At 28.1% G+C, this 17,098-nt stretch overlaps 1 protein-coding gene across 1 annotated transcript; it reads left to right on the top strand.

The window, feature by feature from the left end:
• The first annotated feature begins 4,351 nt into the window (after window positions 1–4,351).
• LOC112754907 (NAC domain-containing protein 87) lies at window positions 4,352–6,381 on the top strand. Its single transcript, XM_025802707.3, has 3 exons — window positions 4,352–4,813; window positions 4,894–5,174; window positions 5,283–6,381. Exons 1-3 carry the CDS (start codon window positions 4,627–4,629, stop codon window positions 6,000–6,002), a joined length of 1,188 nt encoding a protein of 395 aa, XP_025658492.1. The 5' UTR covers window positions 4,352–4,626; the 3' UTR covers window positions 6,003–6,381.
• Window positions 6,382–17,098: the final 10,717 nt, after the last annotated feature.

The following is a 17,098-nucleotide window of genomic DNA, read 5'->3' as shown; positions in this document are numbered from 1 at the left end:
TAAAAAGGAAAAAATATTTTAGTAAATAATGTTGTTTTAATTTCTTTCAGAAAATAATTTAATTTATTTTATATAAAAAAAATTTCCCAAATATTGCGCTACCTTAACCAATATTCAAGCGCTATCCCTATACATTTGTGTTAAAACTTGAAAAACATTTTTTTTTCTCGCTAAGTAGTCTCTTCCAATTTGAACATAATTACTTCTGCTAAGAAAATATCTATATATGGTTTCAATTAAAAATAAAAAGTATAATGTTCTAAAAGTATTTATTAAATCAGTGTCTAAACTTTTATTTCACAGAGTAATCAGTCATCACATACATTAAATTATTTGTCTATGTAAATTGTAAAAGGATTGATTGGAGTATTTTAAAAAGATTCTTAAATTTTTTTTTATATTTTTACTAAATGATTTAACTAAGGCACAACATGTTAAAGTTGCTATTAATAAAAAGTTTTTAAATTTAAATTTTAATAGATACACAATAAATACATTGAAAATTTAATTTTGTATCTTTTTTTTTTATAAAAACTTGGTTAAATAATAACTTTAACTTATGTTGTTAGAAAACATATTAATTAAATCTTTCAGTAATTAATTTATTAAAACTAAAATGTCCAACTAATTTTTTTTAAAACTCATTTGAGATATTATTCTTTAATTAATTAGAAGTAGTGTATTACTAACTTTAATTACCCGAAGAAAAAAAGCGCAATAAATTAACGACGGCAGCTACGGCTCACCAAAGGCAAATTAGAAAGTAGCAGCAGTAATCATGTTGACCTTATTTTCCGTGGTTACGGGTGATTAATTAGCCATAATTACCTTCTTAATGCCCACTAAAAGTGAGGCTTTTATGATTGTTGATCTCTCTTTGTTCATATTAATGGTACACTTTTCTTTCGGTTTAATTCAGCCTACTAATACTACTACTGTGGCTATTCGCTGGCATATTTCGGTCCATATATGTATTAATCTCCCTATACATACCCAATACCAAAATTGAGTATAATAATTTATTTTAAGTATCTAGCTAGTTGCAAATTTGGTTTAGAAATTTCAACGAAGTTGCAAGGATAGTGTCATATATTTCAACCCTTTCCCATCTTCGTATGTACAAGACATGTGGTGAAATTAAATATATTGCTTTCTCCGAAACCAACAAATTATTCAGCTATCGGTGCCTAACAATTTTTTTATTATTACAATTTAATTTTAATATTTTTATAATGTAAATAATTTCTTTTTATTTACGCATGCTTTTAACGTGTGTTTTTACCATAACAAAAATAACTTTTTACCATGTTGGTCATTCAAATTCGATAACAATAAATCTGATAAATTGAATATATATTATTTAAAAAGGTAGTATAGTAATTTTTTTTTTTTTTTAAATTTTGGCCATCAACAAATCATTTCATTTAATAACGAGAGTGAGACAGATTCATTAATTCTCCTCCTTGTTGATTTATTATTTTACCTGCTAATTTATACATTATTCAAGTCTAGTTGGAACATCAAAAGGGCAAACATCTTTTTACCATATTTTACTTTCACCAAATTGGTAAAGATATACGCATGTTTAATTTTACCTTCTTTTGACACATGTAAGTACCATCCCTCTTCGCTATGCTATTTTCAGTTATATATCCTTGTTTTGATTTTGATTTAATCCATATATGCATGCTTTGATGCGTAGATTGATTTAGTAGTATCACATTTATAAATTATAATATACCTTTTGAGAATAAATTATTTTATATGGAAGCATCTATATATGCGGATATCAATTTGTATCTATATTTTTATTTTGATTTACATCAAATTATAAAATATATGCATGCTTTAGTGTTTTACCTTCTTCTTCTTCTGACATATGTACATTCTATTCTCCGTTGGTATGTTATTTTCAAGGATATCATTATTTTCATAGGAATGAGGGATACAGTTGTTAAATTTTATACAATTTTTAATTTGCGGATTATAGGAAAACAGTTGTCAAACTTGATTAACTTTGGAGTAATTAGGAAAGAAAATGTCACATTTCATTTCATATTTTAATTTGTATATAAAAATATTACATGAATATTAAAGATTAGTGTTTAAATTAGTTATAGTGTATTTATATATAAATATACATTGCGTAATTTGTAAATAAATTTTATATTTTAATATATATTTTATAAAAATTATATATACATATTAAAAACAATTTTTTAAATAATAATATTAGTAAAATAATAAAATAATATTTTAATCATCTTTAAATTTATAACATTTATTATTTTAAGTTTTATTATCTTAATTCAAAAGTAATTAATAATTTAATAGTATATTTTTTTAAAATGACAATATAATTTTAGAAGAGTAGAATTTATATCCGAATGTGTCACGCTGTCAGGGAAATGAATCCTCTTTAATTTTTTTTATTGGAGAGAATAAAGTGTGATTTCTCACCTTTAATTCTATAAGTAGGACTAGAAATTAATAAAAAAAGAAAATAATAAATAATAAAATCAAACACTGAACACTATCCAATTTTTTTTCCACAAAAAAAATCTATTCCCGGCTGCCAGCTAAAATGGAAGGCTATTGGAAAATTCACCCCCTCTTTAATTACTGATTCTTCTAATGACTTTTATCCTCTCTATTTTTCTGGGAAACTGTTGCGAACATATTCCAAAACTTAACAGTGTATAAAAAATAAATTTTGTTATCATGGCCTCATGGGTTCTAAAAGTATTAGTTAAATATATTATAAAAAATATTTTAATATTATTTAGTACAAAAATAAATTTTTTTATATTTCTAATGTATTAAATATATTAAAAATATTAAAATATTTTTTATGATATATTTAATCAATACTTTTAGGATATAAAATATTAAAACTCTAAAAAAATTAAGGTCTTGTTAACATATATTTTAAGAGCATATTTAAAAAATTTATATAAAAATAATTTATTAAAAGTTATAAAAAATATTTTTATATTTTAATATATTAAATATATAAAATTTAAAATTTTTATTATTATACTTTTTAAATGTGTCTTAAACACAAAATAGCTAATCCAAATAATAAATTATTAATCAATTATTTATATAAAATATACATTAAAATATAAAATAATATATATCAATGTATTTAATATATAATAATTAATTTAATATATATTATTTTTAGTGTATATAAATATTTTTAAAATTCAATCTCCATTCAATCACTTCTGATTTTTAACATAGTTGTTTATTTGGATAAATTAATTTTTCAATGAAGTAATTTTCCAAAAAGAATTGCTGGTACTTAATATAGTACTAAATCATATACTATAATTATAAATTACAATATTAAAATATAGAAAGATCTAGGTAGGCACTCATGATGATTAATAATGTGGCCTATTTTTTCAATGAGGTTAGGAATTCGAAGCTAAGCAAATGTGAACCTATATATAAAATATAAATAATTAAATATAAATAAATATGAAGCAGTAGCTGATCCAAGCCAGCTACCAACTGAAACAACCACCACCCACCTAAAGCTGCTATAGTGTTTGTATACAAGACCAAATTAGATTAAGCCACCACCACCTCCAGTAGTAGAAGTGGAACTAGCAACATCTTCTATAAAATTGTAGTAGAGAAATTCTCTCGTTAATTAATAATTATTTATTTTTACAAAGAAAGAAAATAATAAGCAGAGTTGTTCACCATGCATTTTGGTTTAATTTTCATCTCCTTGTAATTATTATTCCACTTCTACTACTATTCAACCTTGTTGAACAAAGACTATTTCGTTGGAGAGAGAACTGAGAACTGAGGTATTAGAAGAGAGTACGGTGAAATTCTGAGTTGGACGATCTATAGATAGATACGGTTGACGGTAACATACATGCAAGATACTGACAAATATTAATGTCATCAGTAGCTATTATTTATATATTTTTATATATAAATTAAAATTAATGATCATAATTAAATTTATAATAAATAAATAATTGAATACATATTCTTATATATAATCTTTAATTAATAATGAAAATGTGGAAATTAAATTAAATGTTAGGTTGAAGGCTCTAGCTAGCGGATAAAGTTTGTTAATTTTTTTCAATATAAATAATAATAATAATAATAAAAAGAATTGGTGGAGCCTATAGAAATAGAAACGTTGAGGGTCCACAAAAAGCATTGAAAGCACCCCTTTTTACCATTTCTTTTCTCACCTTGGGGGGTGACTGGGTGAGGGTAGATGTAGCGAGGAAACCACCAAAGATAGGACATACGTCATAGAATGAGAAAAATACACGTATTTCTTAAATTAATTAAATGAAAATAAAAATTTGAAGAGAGAGAGAGAAGAAGAAAAACGAAAACAGCAATTGTAGGCTTCTTGAGGAAGTGCCTTGCATACCACGATTCTCATCTCTCTCATCTCTCACAGCGCGTGTAAACGCTCTCTCTATTTAAGCACACCATCCTCCTTTCTTTCCACTTTCTTAAAACCTCTCCAATTCTTCTTCTTCTTCTTCTTCTTCGCTTTACGATCCTAATATAACCACGATTTCTGTATTCCACTATATATATCTCGTTGAATTCAAAATATATTTAGTTTGATTGTGTTAGATGGAAGAGCCTGTGGTAGTTAACAAAGGCGAGGAGCCGCTGGATTTGCCACCAGGTTTCAGATTCCACCCAACAGACGAAGAAATCATCACTTATTACCTCACCGAGAAGGTCATGAACAGCAGCTTCAGTGCAACTGCCATAGGTGAAGCCGATTTGAACAAATCCGAACCCTGGGATTTACCAAGTAAGAAGTAGTAATATTATGTCCGTACATGAGCAGTTAGTTAGTTAGTTATGAGTTATGACTGATTATTTGGTGTGCAGAGAAAGCAAAGATGGGAGAGAAGGAGTGGTACTTCTTTTGTCAGAAGGACAGGAAATACCCGACGGGGATGAGGACCAATAGAGCAACGGATTCCGGTTACTGGAAGGCAACCGGAAAAGACAAAGAGATTTTCAAAGGGAAAGGGAATCTCGTTGGGATGAAGAAAACGCTTGTTTTCTACCGAGGTAGAGCTCCCAAGGGTGAAAAGACCAATTGGGTCATGCATGAGTTCAGATTGGAAGGCAAATTTGCCAATTATAACCTCCCCAAGGCTGCAAAGGTCACCTTTTACAAAAGTGCCTTTATTTCTTGTATGTTGGTTTTCGAGTTCCTTTCATGTTTGGTCCTTCTTAATAATTTTATTTCTATTTCTTTTTTCTTCTTGTAGGATGAATGGGTTGTGTCGAGGGTTTTTCACAAGAACACAGATGTAAAGAAGACTACTACCCCATCCTCATCATCATCAATAATTCCTGGCCTTTTGAGGATCAACTCAATAGGCGATGATCTTCTAGATTGTTCCACACTCCCACCTCTCATGGACCCTCACCCTACTCCTCTCGATACAACAAAATCCGACGGCTATTATTTCCCCTCCTTCTCATCATCACATCAGATTCTCAATATCAAGCCCGAAGAACACAACACAAGCCACCAAATTCCCATCACCAACTACCAGATTCCAAATTTCAACACCACACTCTCTTCTTCATCATCTCATCAAATCAGACTACAAAATCATCTCAACTTGTTCTCATCATCATCATCAAATAACAATTACCATAATAGCTCGTGGCCAACCTATTATGATGAGGTCCACCACCATCATCAAGATGATATTCTACTAAGAGCAATCGCGTCAAAGAACTATAGCAACGGAGGAGGAGGCGCCGGCGAGTGCAAGGTGGAGCAATTCTCCTCCGGCAACCAGTCAGTGGTGAGCGTTTCGCAAGAGACGGGGCTGAGCAACGACAGAACCACCAATGACACGTCATCGGTGGTTTCGAAGCAGCAGCATAATAATAGAACATTGTACGAGGATCTTGAAGGTCCTTCTTCATCAGTTGCACCTCTTTCAGATTTGGAATGCTTGTGGGATACCTACTGAAAATTCATCAACATCAACTTTCCAATCCTATCCATGTTTTTTTTTTATTCATATTCATATAAGTATCATCATGCATATAGTGATTTACATATATACTATGTTGCTGGTTTTTCTTTTTTTAAAATCAGGCTTCTATACTGATTAATTATTTATATATTATTATTATTGTTATTATCATATATACATATATCATTGTAGGATTAAGGAGGAAACTAAAGGTTATTGGATACACATATATACTGTATAGATTTATGATATCCATGACTCTTTTTTTTTCTTAAGTGTTAGGTTTTTCCATCATAGGTTATATCGAGGACAAGGACCTGGTGAAATCATGTAAATCTATATATTCTTTTGTTATATTAGTGTGTTTGTTTTATTCTTTTCTTTACTCTATTTTTTTTTTTTTTTGGTTCAAGGTTCAACTCATGACTCTTGTATACTCCTCAGAAATTTCGTTACACTAAATTAAATTTCGTTTGATGCCTTTGGAGAATTATTACTACAATTATTATTTATTATTATCAATTATTTGTTCCTCTATATATTCTTTTAATTGCAAAATATTAATCTTGGCAGACTCATTTTAATTTTGAGCCGTTCCATTCTTGCTGCAGCAATATATTTATATTTATTTTATGCTGTTCGAATATATATATCTATGTGCGTGGCACCCCACCAAGAATGGGAAGCATTAATTCCTAAGAAAATTGATGCATTATTTTTCTCTCAACTTGTGAAAAAAATGTTCTAGTTGCTTAGCTGCTAGCTAGTGCCTCCCACCACTACTGTTATTATTTCCTTTGCAAATTTGGATTTGAGAAATGGTACGAGCATATTAGTAATCGGTTATTAAATCAGTTATTTTATATTTATATAATTTATTTTTAATTTATTTTTTATTTATATATATTTTATGCTAATAATTAATTATATATATAATATAATATAATATAATTACTCCGATTTATAAAAATATATATACTCCGCATAACGCGATGTTTTTCATCAATATAACAAGCAGTTTGAATATTAACCAATTAAGCAGTAATAAATTGAAATTAGTAACTGAATTTAAGATCTACCTCTTCTTTTTTGGGGATGTATTCCTTAGACATCAAATATTTTAAAAGTCTCTGATCTCTGCATACATATTATTAAAATTTTTTAAAAAGAAATCAATAATTCAATATCATCAGATACTCCTATCATAGTTATTATTATAAATATAACTTAAAGGGAGATAGAATCTTAGTTATAAGCCGGTTTATCATCTGAGTGGGGCAGTGAACATGTAATTAGATTGCTGAATTTGATTAATCAAGTTGATGAAGCACGTGAATATAAATTCCCTGAATCTGTGCAGAAGATTACTCTAAAGGTTATATATATATATTGCAGAAGTCTCTTTTATTAGTTTTCTTCTTGTCACAATCTCTTTTAATAGTTTAAAACTTTAAATTTTAGAATAAGTAATTTTATAATATAGTATTAAAATTTTTATAACAAATTTAAAATTTAATCTTTGTTAACAAAAAAAAGCATCAGAGGAACAAAAAGAAAAAAAATATATACAAAGCTTATGCAAATTCCAAAAAATTCTATGCAAAATTCAATATAATATATATAAATCAATGCAGTCTTCATAGTAATAATTACAACAAAAGAATAATTACAAATAAAAGAAACAGAAAAACAAAAACAAAAACGTGTCTGTGACAACAAATATACAGGTTTTCTTGATTGTCGTTTAAATCTTTTGTCCAAAGCAACCTAGTTCGTCCTCACATGTTTTCCTAAATATTATTATTTCATTCCGGGGTTGAGTTGTTATAGATTAAGGTGTATGTACTGAGTGTGCAGGCCTTATATGCATGTATAAGAGTTGAGGTGTATTAGTACTTTTTTTTTTTTTTGTATGTTGAATTTATTAATTTATTAATTAATTTACCGATCTCCAAAATATTATATTACGTATGAGACTCGATTAATTTGAGTCTTATTTTTTATCTAATTATTATAACAAAGAAGAATGAATTTATTCGGAATATATATAAGAGTGAATGCAGATTGCAAAATATACATTTTGCTTCTATACGCATCTATCACTACTTTTTTTTTCCTTTCACTTTTAATTTGCTTAAATGAGGGATCCCAGAAAAAATAAGTACAAATTAAAGTTATTTCTCAACGTATAAGCATAAGCATACATTGCTCAAATTATTTGGCTACTTAAATACATACTATATACTTTTTTTCTATACGTATCTATTTGTGTCCACTACTATTCACTTTTGCCCATCTTTTTGTTGTGTAGGTGCATGTTGCTTAGGCACATATATAATTGGGTCTAAAGGGATAAGATGGTATAGGAGGGGATCAAAACTAGAAATAGAAATACATGTGAGTGTGAGGAGAAAGAAAAAATAGGGTATGTAAGAGAGATGGGTTTCTAAGCAAAGTGAGAAATTAAAATTGGTTATATTACGGTAGAGCTGGCGGGGGAATGGGATAAGGGAAAAGGCAAAGATAACGGCAATATTGGAAGAGAAGGAATTGTATTGAAGGAAGGTTTTTTCACCATTCATGTGATGTGTGATGTGAGTTTTTGGAGTTTTGGGGATTTGATTTGATTAAATAATGGAATGTATAATATTTATGTTCTAAAGTGTACATTCCCTTTCCATTCGAAGCAAAGCATTAGTAGGGGTTTTATGCTTGCGGGGAACTCCACCACATACACTACTCTTGTGTGTTCTTTTGCATTTTCACAATTTGTGTGGGGGTGTGGAAATTTGAAAGAAATCTATAAAGGATTATGAGATTCTCTATCTATAACTAGTTACCTATAGATCTTGTGTATCTACCATCTTCTTTTTATTGGAATAAAGAATAAATTTAATTAGTCCTTAAATTTCTTTTTTTTTTTTTTAGAATTTATAACTATGATAAATATACACAAAAAAACTAATCATTAAATTGGTTATTTGTATAAATATATATTAAAATATAAAATATAAAAAAATAAATTAAATAATACATATATTTATACACAAATATATAATAAATTAGTAATTGATTTAATAGTTGATTTTTAGCGTATATATGACATTTTTTGAAAACTTGAATTTTCGTTTGTTTAAACTTTAATTTTGAAGAAAGAAGAAATTTTTGTATAGGTATGGCTAAAATAATTGTCATGCTTAAAATTGTATTACAAAATAATTATTTTGTTTAAAATTGTATTAGAAAATAATTAATTTTTCTCCTAACTTTGTAGGTTAATGTAAAAGTTTTGATACAGAAAATTTCAACATGTGGGTTTTTGGGCTTCTTCCTTTCTAATTTACTACTAGTCGATCTTGGTGATTTTGCTTCTTTCATGGGAGTGCCAAAATGTAAAGGTTGAGAAAGTGATATATCGGAAACAAAGTAAGAAAGCGATCAATTCTCATCATTTATTTTTTCTTAAAAACAAAAGAAAAAGAGTAATGAAAAGAAAGAGAACATAGAAAAAAGGGGATAGTTAAAATAAAATAACTTAAATTTTATTGTTATACATTAATTATATTTGTTAATATGATTATAAATTATTCTTAATTAAAATATTTGTAATATGTTAAATAAAAATACTATACGCACATTAAAAATATTTAATACATATATAATATGTATTTATATTCTAATATAAATTTTTTATTAATATAAATAACTAATTTTTAATATAAATATGAAATAATTATATTTTTAATATATTTTATTATAGATTAAGATGAAAGTTATATATGTTATATATTAAAAAAATTAATATTGTCATTTATATTTTGATAATATTATTTTTTTACAATTTTTTTTAAAAAATAAAATAAAAAATTATATAAAAAATAAAATTGTAAAAATTAAAATGTCATTATTTTCCATGAATAAATACTTTTTTCGATCTTTAACTATAAACCAATCCATCTCTAATTATTTAAATAACTGGTTAAGACTTCTGATCCAGGAATAAATCATCGTTTATAAAACTGTAGAATTTTTTATTTTAATAAATAAAATAATTATAATAATTATTGAAATAAATAATTTAAAAAATATTTACTAAAATAAATATCTCTTTCTTATTTCGTTTACACAGTAAACGAGATAATTTTTCATGTATTTCGTTTACGGTGTAAACGAGATACGTGTATTTTTTCAATTTTTATATATCTCGTTTACATTGTAAACGAGATAAATAAAAAATTATCTCGTTTACATTGTAAAGGAGATATATGTATATATAAAATAGCCATGTTAATTTTAAATAAATACATAGTTATTTTAAATAGACAGTTCATCTTTTCTATTATTTAAAATGCACTATTTATTTTTTTTACTATTTAAAATCGTCCATATTTTCTATTATTTAAAACGTTCTATTTTTAAGAGTTTAGTATAATTTAAATTATTAATATTTTTTATTATTTTAAAAAATTATATTTAATTATTTATATATACATATATCTTGTAAACGAAATAAGAAAAGTATATTTATTTCGGTAAATATTTTTTAAATTATTTGTTTTAATAATTATTATAATAATTTTATTTATTAAAATAAAAAATCCTAAAACTATGTAGACTAATTATTTAGATACTTAAAAACTAATTAAAAATTTTCAAATGGTAAAAATGGCTGTATTCTAGATAAATAGTGAAGAATAACAATTGTCTTCTTTTTATTTTTTTTCGTATGAATATGAAAACCCCGATTTGGTGCATGAATATATGGGGAAGCGTGCTATGGGGCTCACCGACCAATGAGGAAGCTCCAAGGAACGATGTTCTAGATGCTTTGTCCCGACGAAAAATGAAATTAACGATGCCCATAAATTCCAATCTCACCTTCTTCCATTTTCATTGCACCTCCCCTCTCTTTTACACCCTAATCTTTCATTCAGTGTCTTTTTTAACCTGTCCGTCTATCTTTTAGTATATTATATATGGTGAATTATATAGTAAAAATGTAATTTACAGATTTTTTTTTAATAGAATGAAAGAGAGATTAATAAAAATATGATCTACATTTTGAGTAATAATAAAATAATAAAAATAACTATAAAAAGAATTATATTCTCTTTCTATACTACTTCAATCTGTACAGTAGAGTGTCCCATTATATATTTTGTTATGTAAAATTAATTTTTCTTAGAAACAATTTTTTTAAAATATAGAATTATATTTACGATATGTGCTTTTAGTGAGAAGACAAAAGGAGTAATTCTTTTTTAGTTTGAATTTGCAATTGGTATAATTTTTAATTATGTAATTTATTTTAGGACGAATTATTTCTTGCTTTAAAAATAGTTTATGGTTTTTGGTTCTACCAATTAAAAGTAGTTAATTAGTTGGGGAAATTTAATTTCTCCTCAATTTCTAATAGCAAAAATTGATTTTCGTTGAGAAAAATAATCAAGGATAATTAAACTGAGCAAGCTAAGATCGATTCATATATCTAGAGTCTAGACCCACAAATGATTTTTTGAAACATGCATAGTCAAAATTGTCTTTCCAAGTATAATTTTTCTTCAAAAATAAAACAAAAGATTTTAAGATTGTGATATGTCTCTATTCTTCAAATACAATTCAACTATTGGTTATATATAAGAAACTAAATGAATTTAACTTATTCTAAAAATTAGTTTTAAAGATAAGAGCTGTCTTATATTTTATAAATATTATCAAATTTTTAATTTTAGATAATATAAGATATGATATATCTCTTCACCTTAAAAATTAGACAAAAACTTAAAACATAAAATTTGATAACGACTTAAATTTTTGTGTGATATGAGGGTGAGTCAATAACAATGTTTAACTTGGTTACCATATCAAATTTAGAACAACAAGACAATGATATAAACAATTGTGTTGTGTATTTCTCATTTATTTTTCAATGATTGAAAAGGGTAATATATGCAAGATAAGATCATCAAATCTACTCTAGATGCTACAAAAAATTCCTAAAATAAACAATGAAAAAATGCAGTGAGTCATCACTTCTAGAAAAACGATAGATGAAATCATGAAAAATAGAAAAAATGTAATAAGAAAAAGATAAATGATTTATTTAGTTTAAACTTGTGCATTAGCTAAGGCCTTTATTTTCATCTCATATTAGATCATTTTTGCTGGCAAGTCTATTATTAGTTTTAATTATTTATTATCAGATTATTAAAAGTATTTAGTTTTAACAATAAATTCTCTAAAAATCAAAACCATAATGATAAATAAAATATTTTAAGTATCTTAACGTTAGCAATACTATTTGAACTCCATTATTAGTTTTTACATCAGACACCAACTCTTACATACACACAATATGGAACTCTTATTTTATTTTCTCATTCTATCTTTATTATCTTTTCGATCTCTCCATTTTTTATTTTTTATTTAATTAATGTAGGTGTCTAAATCCAAATGGTGGGTTCAAATACGAATTTTCTATTAAATTTTAGACCATTTAATTCAAGTACTTTTCTATGGCAGTCGGTTAACTTCAATGAGAAGGGTTCACTTTGATTCAATGGTCAAAAAATTCTAGAGATCGATATATATGAAGCCTAGCATGGTACCTAAAAGTGATTAGATTGAACATCAAACATTTTTTTTTTCTTTTTTAATTATTACTACAAAAAAAATATTGATTATTATCGAATTTACAGTTAAAAATAATCAGACAGTATAAACTTTGTCGATAAATATTTATTGTTAGATTTTTTTTCATCCGACGATAATTACCATTGAATTATGCGACGGAATATAATTAGTGTGAAAACGGATTTAGACGTTTGCGACGGTAACATTGGCGCCACATCATTCATTTTTCCACTATAGGTAATGCTGACGGAAATATTTTTTAATTTTTTTTACAATAATGTTACCGTCAGAATATTCTGACAATAATTTTGATGGTAGTATTTTTAATTTTTTTTAAATTATTTTTTTTCGTTCATCTCTAGTATATCCTGATAATTAACAATTAAAATAGTGCTTCAAACCTGATGTGAAGGACGAAAAATATAAACTACAAATATCGATGATAGTAATTGAAATATCTGAAACAATGCTAACTATTTGCAATCATAAAACTATGTTTATAGTAACTGAAATATATATTACAAATACAATTAGGTTTTTAAAGAAATAGATGTTACAAAACTATGTTTACATTAATCCTAATCAGATTCATCATCTTCTTCCTCTGATTCATCATCCTCCTCTTCCGATGTAGTTTTCTGATTATCATCGAACTCGTCTTCCTCTTCTTCATCGCCATCGACCCCGTCTTCTTCTTGAAGATCGTCGTCTTCTAGTGGAAGTGCATCGACATCTAGTCCAAGGTCAATGATGTTATCATCCATAACAGCAAACCTAAGGGAGATTGGATCACCTGTATCAAGCACCATTTTCGAAGGAGTTGGATCGTCAATCTAGTAAGGTTCGTAATCCTCTATTGTATCATCAGACTCGATGCGGCCTCTTGACTTAGTCTTAATCACAACCACCCAACTAGATTTGCATGAACCCGAATAAGGCAAATAGTATACCTGTCGTGTATTTTGAGGTAGTCTAAAAGGATCATAGTGCCTATATTTTCTGGTTACATGAACTTCAGTGATATCGTAGTTCTTGTACTTTTTCTTGACGCGAACTTGGATCATACCATTCACATTTAAACATGCATACCTTGTACATAGTGCGACAGAAATACTATAATTCAATTATGTTGTGCAATACACCAAATCAATCAGAATGAACCCCGCCTGAATCCCCACAAACCCAAACTCTGGCATTATCTGTTTTCTTTCCAATCGACCATTGTAAGGTATGTAAACGATATCTGCTATTGTAAATTGGGTAGCTAGTGGCCATATTCATTGGACTCCAACTAAGTACAACTAGTTTCGAATATTTGTATCAGTTTGCTGCACGCTGACGTATTCTCAAAATCAACGTGAAAAATTGTTCAATGAGGTCTCCAAATTTGCCTCTCAGAATAACCTATATGATAGAATAGGGTAATGAAGTTTTAATTAGATTAAGAAGCTAGTATGTTACTGATTGAAATATTTACGAAGATTTAAAAAACTCACATGAGGTAGGGTGAAATTCGGTCACACTTAAGCAACACATGCAGATGTGCAGCATCGATCTCTTTATGCTATAACCAGTAGTCACTGCCTGCACCCATTGCAGCTCCTTTCGATAAAAAAATTGGGTATGTTGTTTCACTTGAAATTATTAAACTTTTTAAAAATTTTGACAGAGTATCCCATATAATTAGAATCTCCTGCCAAATACAGTTATCATTTTCTGACAAACCAAACACATTTTAAACAATTTAAACGATATCTCGGCAGAACTTATCTTTAATTCAGCGACATCCATCAAACCAATACAATAGTTTTTATATAGGAAATAGCTGCAAGCATAAATTAATAACATACAGGAATTCAATAAAATATCAAATCCTAACCGTTCTAGTAGTGCTCAACCCCTTATAAAGTCACAATTTTCCAGCAAACAAGGGTTTCGAGAAGGCGCCACTACACGACCTTCTCCTACTTCCATCCTAAAACTCTATCCTAGGAAAAGTAATCCAACATAAAATTTAAATAATTCATTATATTTAGAGATAGAAAACTAACCTGGAATATTACTGTACAGACAACAAAAGAAAAAAACTCCAACTGAGCTAAAAGGAAACAACATCGTCCTAATAAAAAGGATTACTTATTAAATTCACAAGTTGAAACTAATTCGAAACCTAATTTAAAAGAATCGGTAAAACTTATTATTCTAATTAATTAAAACCTAATTCTTAAATCAACCAAACTAACAAGAGACATGACAAATTTAATTTTTACTTACATTAAAGTAATACAACAACTCCTAATAACATACTTCATTAAACAAAGGTAACCACTAATTTAACAATAGCCCTAACAAAATATTGAACTCACAAAATAATATGAAAAAATATAATAACCATAACAACAAACCAATCTGATGATAGTGGCTACAGTCTCTCTTTAATATCGTGGTGACAAAGGCGGCGGTGATGGCGACGTGAGCAGCAACTGCGGCAGAGGATGCGGTAGGGACAACAGCAGCAGTGTAAACCCCGCAAAATTAGTAGATAATTAACAGAAAAATTAAATTTTAATTAAAAAAATTAAAATATAAATCTAATATCAAAATAAGATAGAGCTCTTCAAAACGAGAATTTTGACACCAATTTTAAAGGATTTGGCACAAGATTGGGCCGAACCGGACAAACCGGGCCCGTATTGGGCCCAAGGCCCAGCCCAATATATTTAAAACATGAGCTTCAGCTCATTACCCTTCTTCTTCATCACTTCCACGCTGCACCATGAAAAGAGAGAAGGAAAGAGATTCTCAAACCCTAGCTCAAACTTTAAACCAAGATAACTTTTGATCCGAAACTCCGATCGTCGCACCGTTTGCGGCCACGCGACTGCAGTGACGAGCTCTACAAAGTCCAGTACCTTTCAAGGTGAGAAAATCAAAATCCCATCCCCTATTCTCTCTTATTCAATTTGGGAATATTAAGGTTTTTGGATGTTAAGATTTTGAATAAATTGATGTTATAGGATCAAATTGAGTTGAGGAATGAGTGAGGTTTGGTTCGATTGAGGCACATAAAAGGTAAGGTTCATAAACCCTAGCCAATTTTGGTTCTAGTATGTTAAATGTGAATTCTGAGTATGTATGGTGATATATGTGAAATTAAGTGTATAAGTGTATATGTTGGAGGTTTGATGGTGATTGGAGCTAAGATTTTGGTTGGTTTCTCAAAGCTTGAGGGGCTGTGTTGTGACATGTGAGGCTACTTTGGGCAAAATATAGTGATCGGCCAAGGTATGATTTAGGTTTCGTGCGTTTAATATATAAGGTGGTGTGAAAACTTAGGCTAGAAGAACTATAGGATAAGTTGAAATAATTTTATGCATTAAATGATTAGTTTTATGAGTTGATGATGTTGTTGGTATATGTTAATGAGATTTTGTGGTTATGGTTTGTTGATTGGTTAATAATGATTTATGGGTGGTTATCAATGAATTGAGGAAATGAGTTAATAAATTTTAATATGGTAGCTTGTGGTTGGAAGGGTGGAATTTTGAATAATGTATGAGTTTTATGAATTGGTGTGAGTATTAATGTGTTAATAGATAGTATTAATGAAATGGGGCTTGATATGTTATAAATGTGCAGGTTTTATGGGTAAAGGTTAGAATTATGGGTAATGGGTAATTGTTAGATGCAATTTCTAGTTGAAGGTGATGGGTTAGTAAGGTTGATGTTGCTGAAATTCTATTGATTGGTTGGTTTATTATTGTTAGAAGAAGTGCAGAATTTTAATGCTTTAAAGTGTGCTTGTATGATATAAATCATGGTAATTTCTGATAGGTACATGAAACTGAGGTTTTGGAGTAGGGTTATGATATAATTAAAGTAGATATGGTGATGAATGAGAGAAATGGTGAATTAGTATAAGTTAGAAACCTAGAGGACTAAATTTGGTTAGTGAAATTGAGAAGTCTTGCTGCAAAAATTCCTAATCTGTTTGGACAGCAACTTAAAACAAAAACTGGGAATAATCTGGACATGATTTTCGAACTAATCTATTTTTCTAATAAATTTCTATAAGTCAAGATTATTCCAGAAAAATTTCAGGGAATTTGGCCAAATGGTTTGGAATATATGATTTTTTGAAGTTTAGTGGTTGCTGTAGATTTTTCTGGTTTTCTGGTTTTGCAGTACCAACTTCCAGACGCTATAACTTTGGATTTAAACAGAATTTTGAGTTGCTTCCAAAAGGGATTTAAAGATTTATCAGTCTATTTTAAGTGAGGATAAGTTTCAGGTCCATATCTATTTTGTAGACTTAGATAAGTCATTTGGAAGATGGGTTGTTTGCTGAAAATTCTGAACTGATTTATAATAATAGGGCACCTCTTCCAATTGATAATTAATTACTTAAATGAAGTGATATGAACCTGAAACTTGTGGATTCTTAAACTTGGGAATGT

This window comes from Arachis hypogaea, chromosome 16 (genome assembly GCF_003086295.3).
Source record: "Arachis hypogaea cultivar Tifrunner chromosome 16, arahy.Tifrunner.gnm2.J5K5, whole genome shotgun sequence".
NCBI classification, from domain to species: Eukaryota; Viridiplantae; Streptophyta; class Magnoliopsida; order Fabales; family Fabaceae; genus Arachis; species Arachis hypogaea.
This window is presented reverse-complemented; position numbering and strand designations above follow the sequence as displayed.

Bases quoted from the DNA above. Each gene is read 5' to 3' on its own strand.
- LOC112754907 (XM_025802707.3), top strand. From the start codon at position 4,627: ATGGAAGAGCCTGTGGTAGTTAACAAAGGCGAGGAGCCGCTGGATTTG. The intron at 4,814-4,893 runs GTAAGAAGTAGT...TTTGGTGTGCAG, and splicing joins CGAACCCTGGGATTTACCAA to AGAAAGCAAAGATGGGAGAG. The intron at 5,175-5,282 runs GTCACCTTTTAC...TTCTTCTTGTAG, and splicing joins ACCTCCCCAAGGCTGCAAAG to GATGAATGGGTTGTGTCGAG.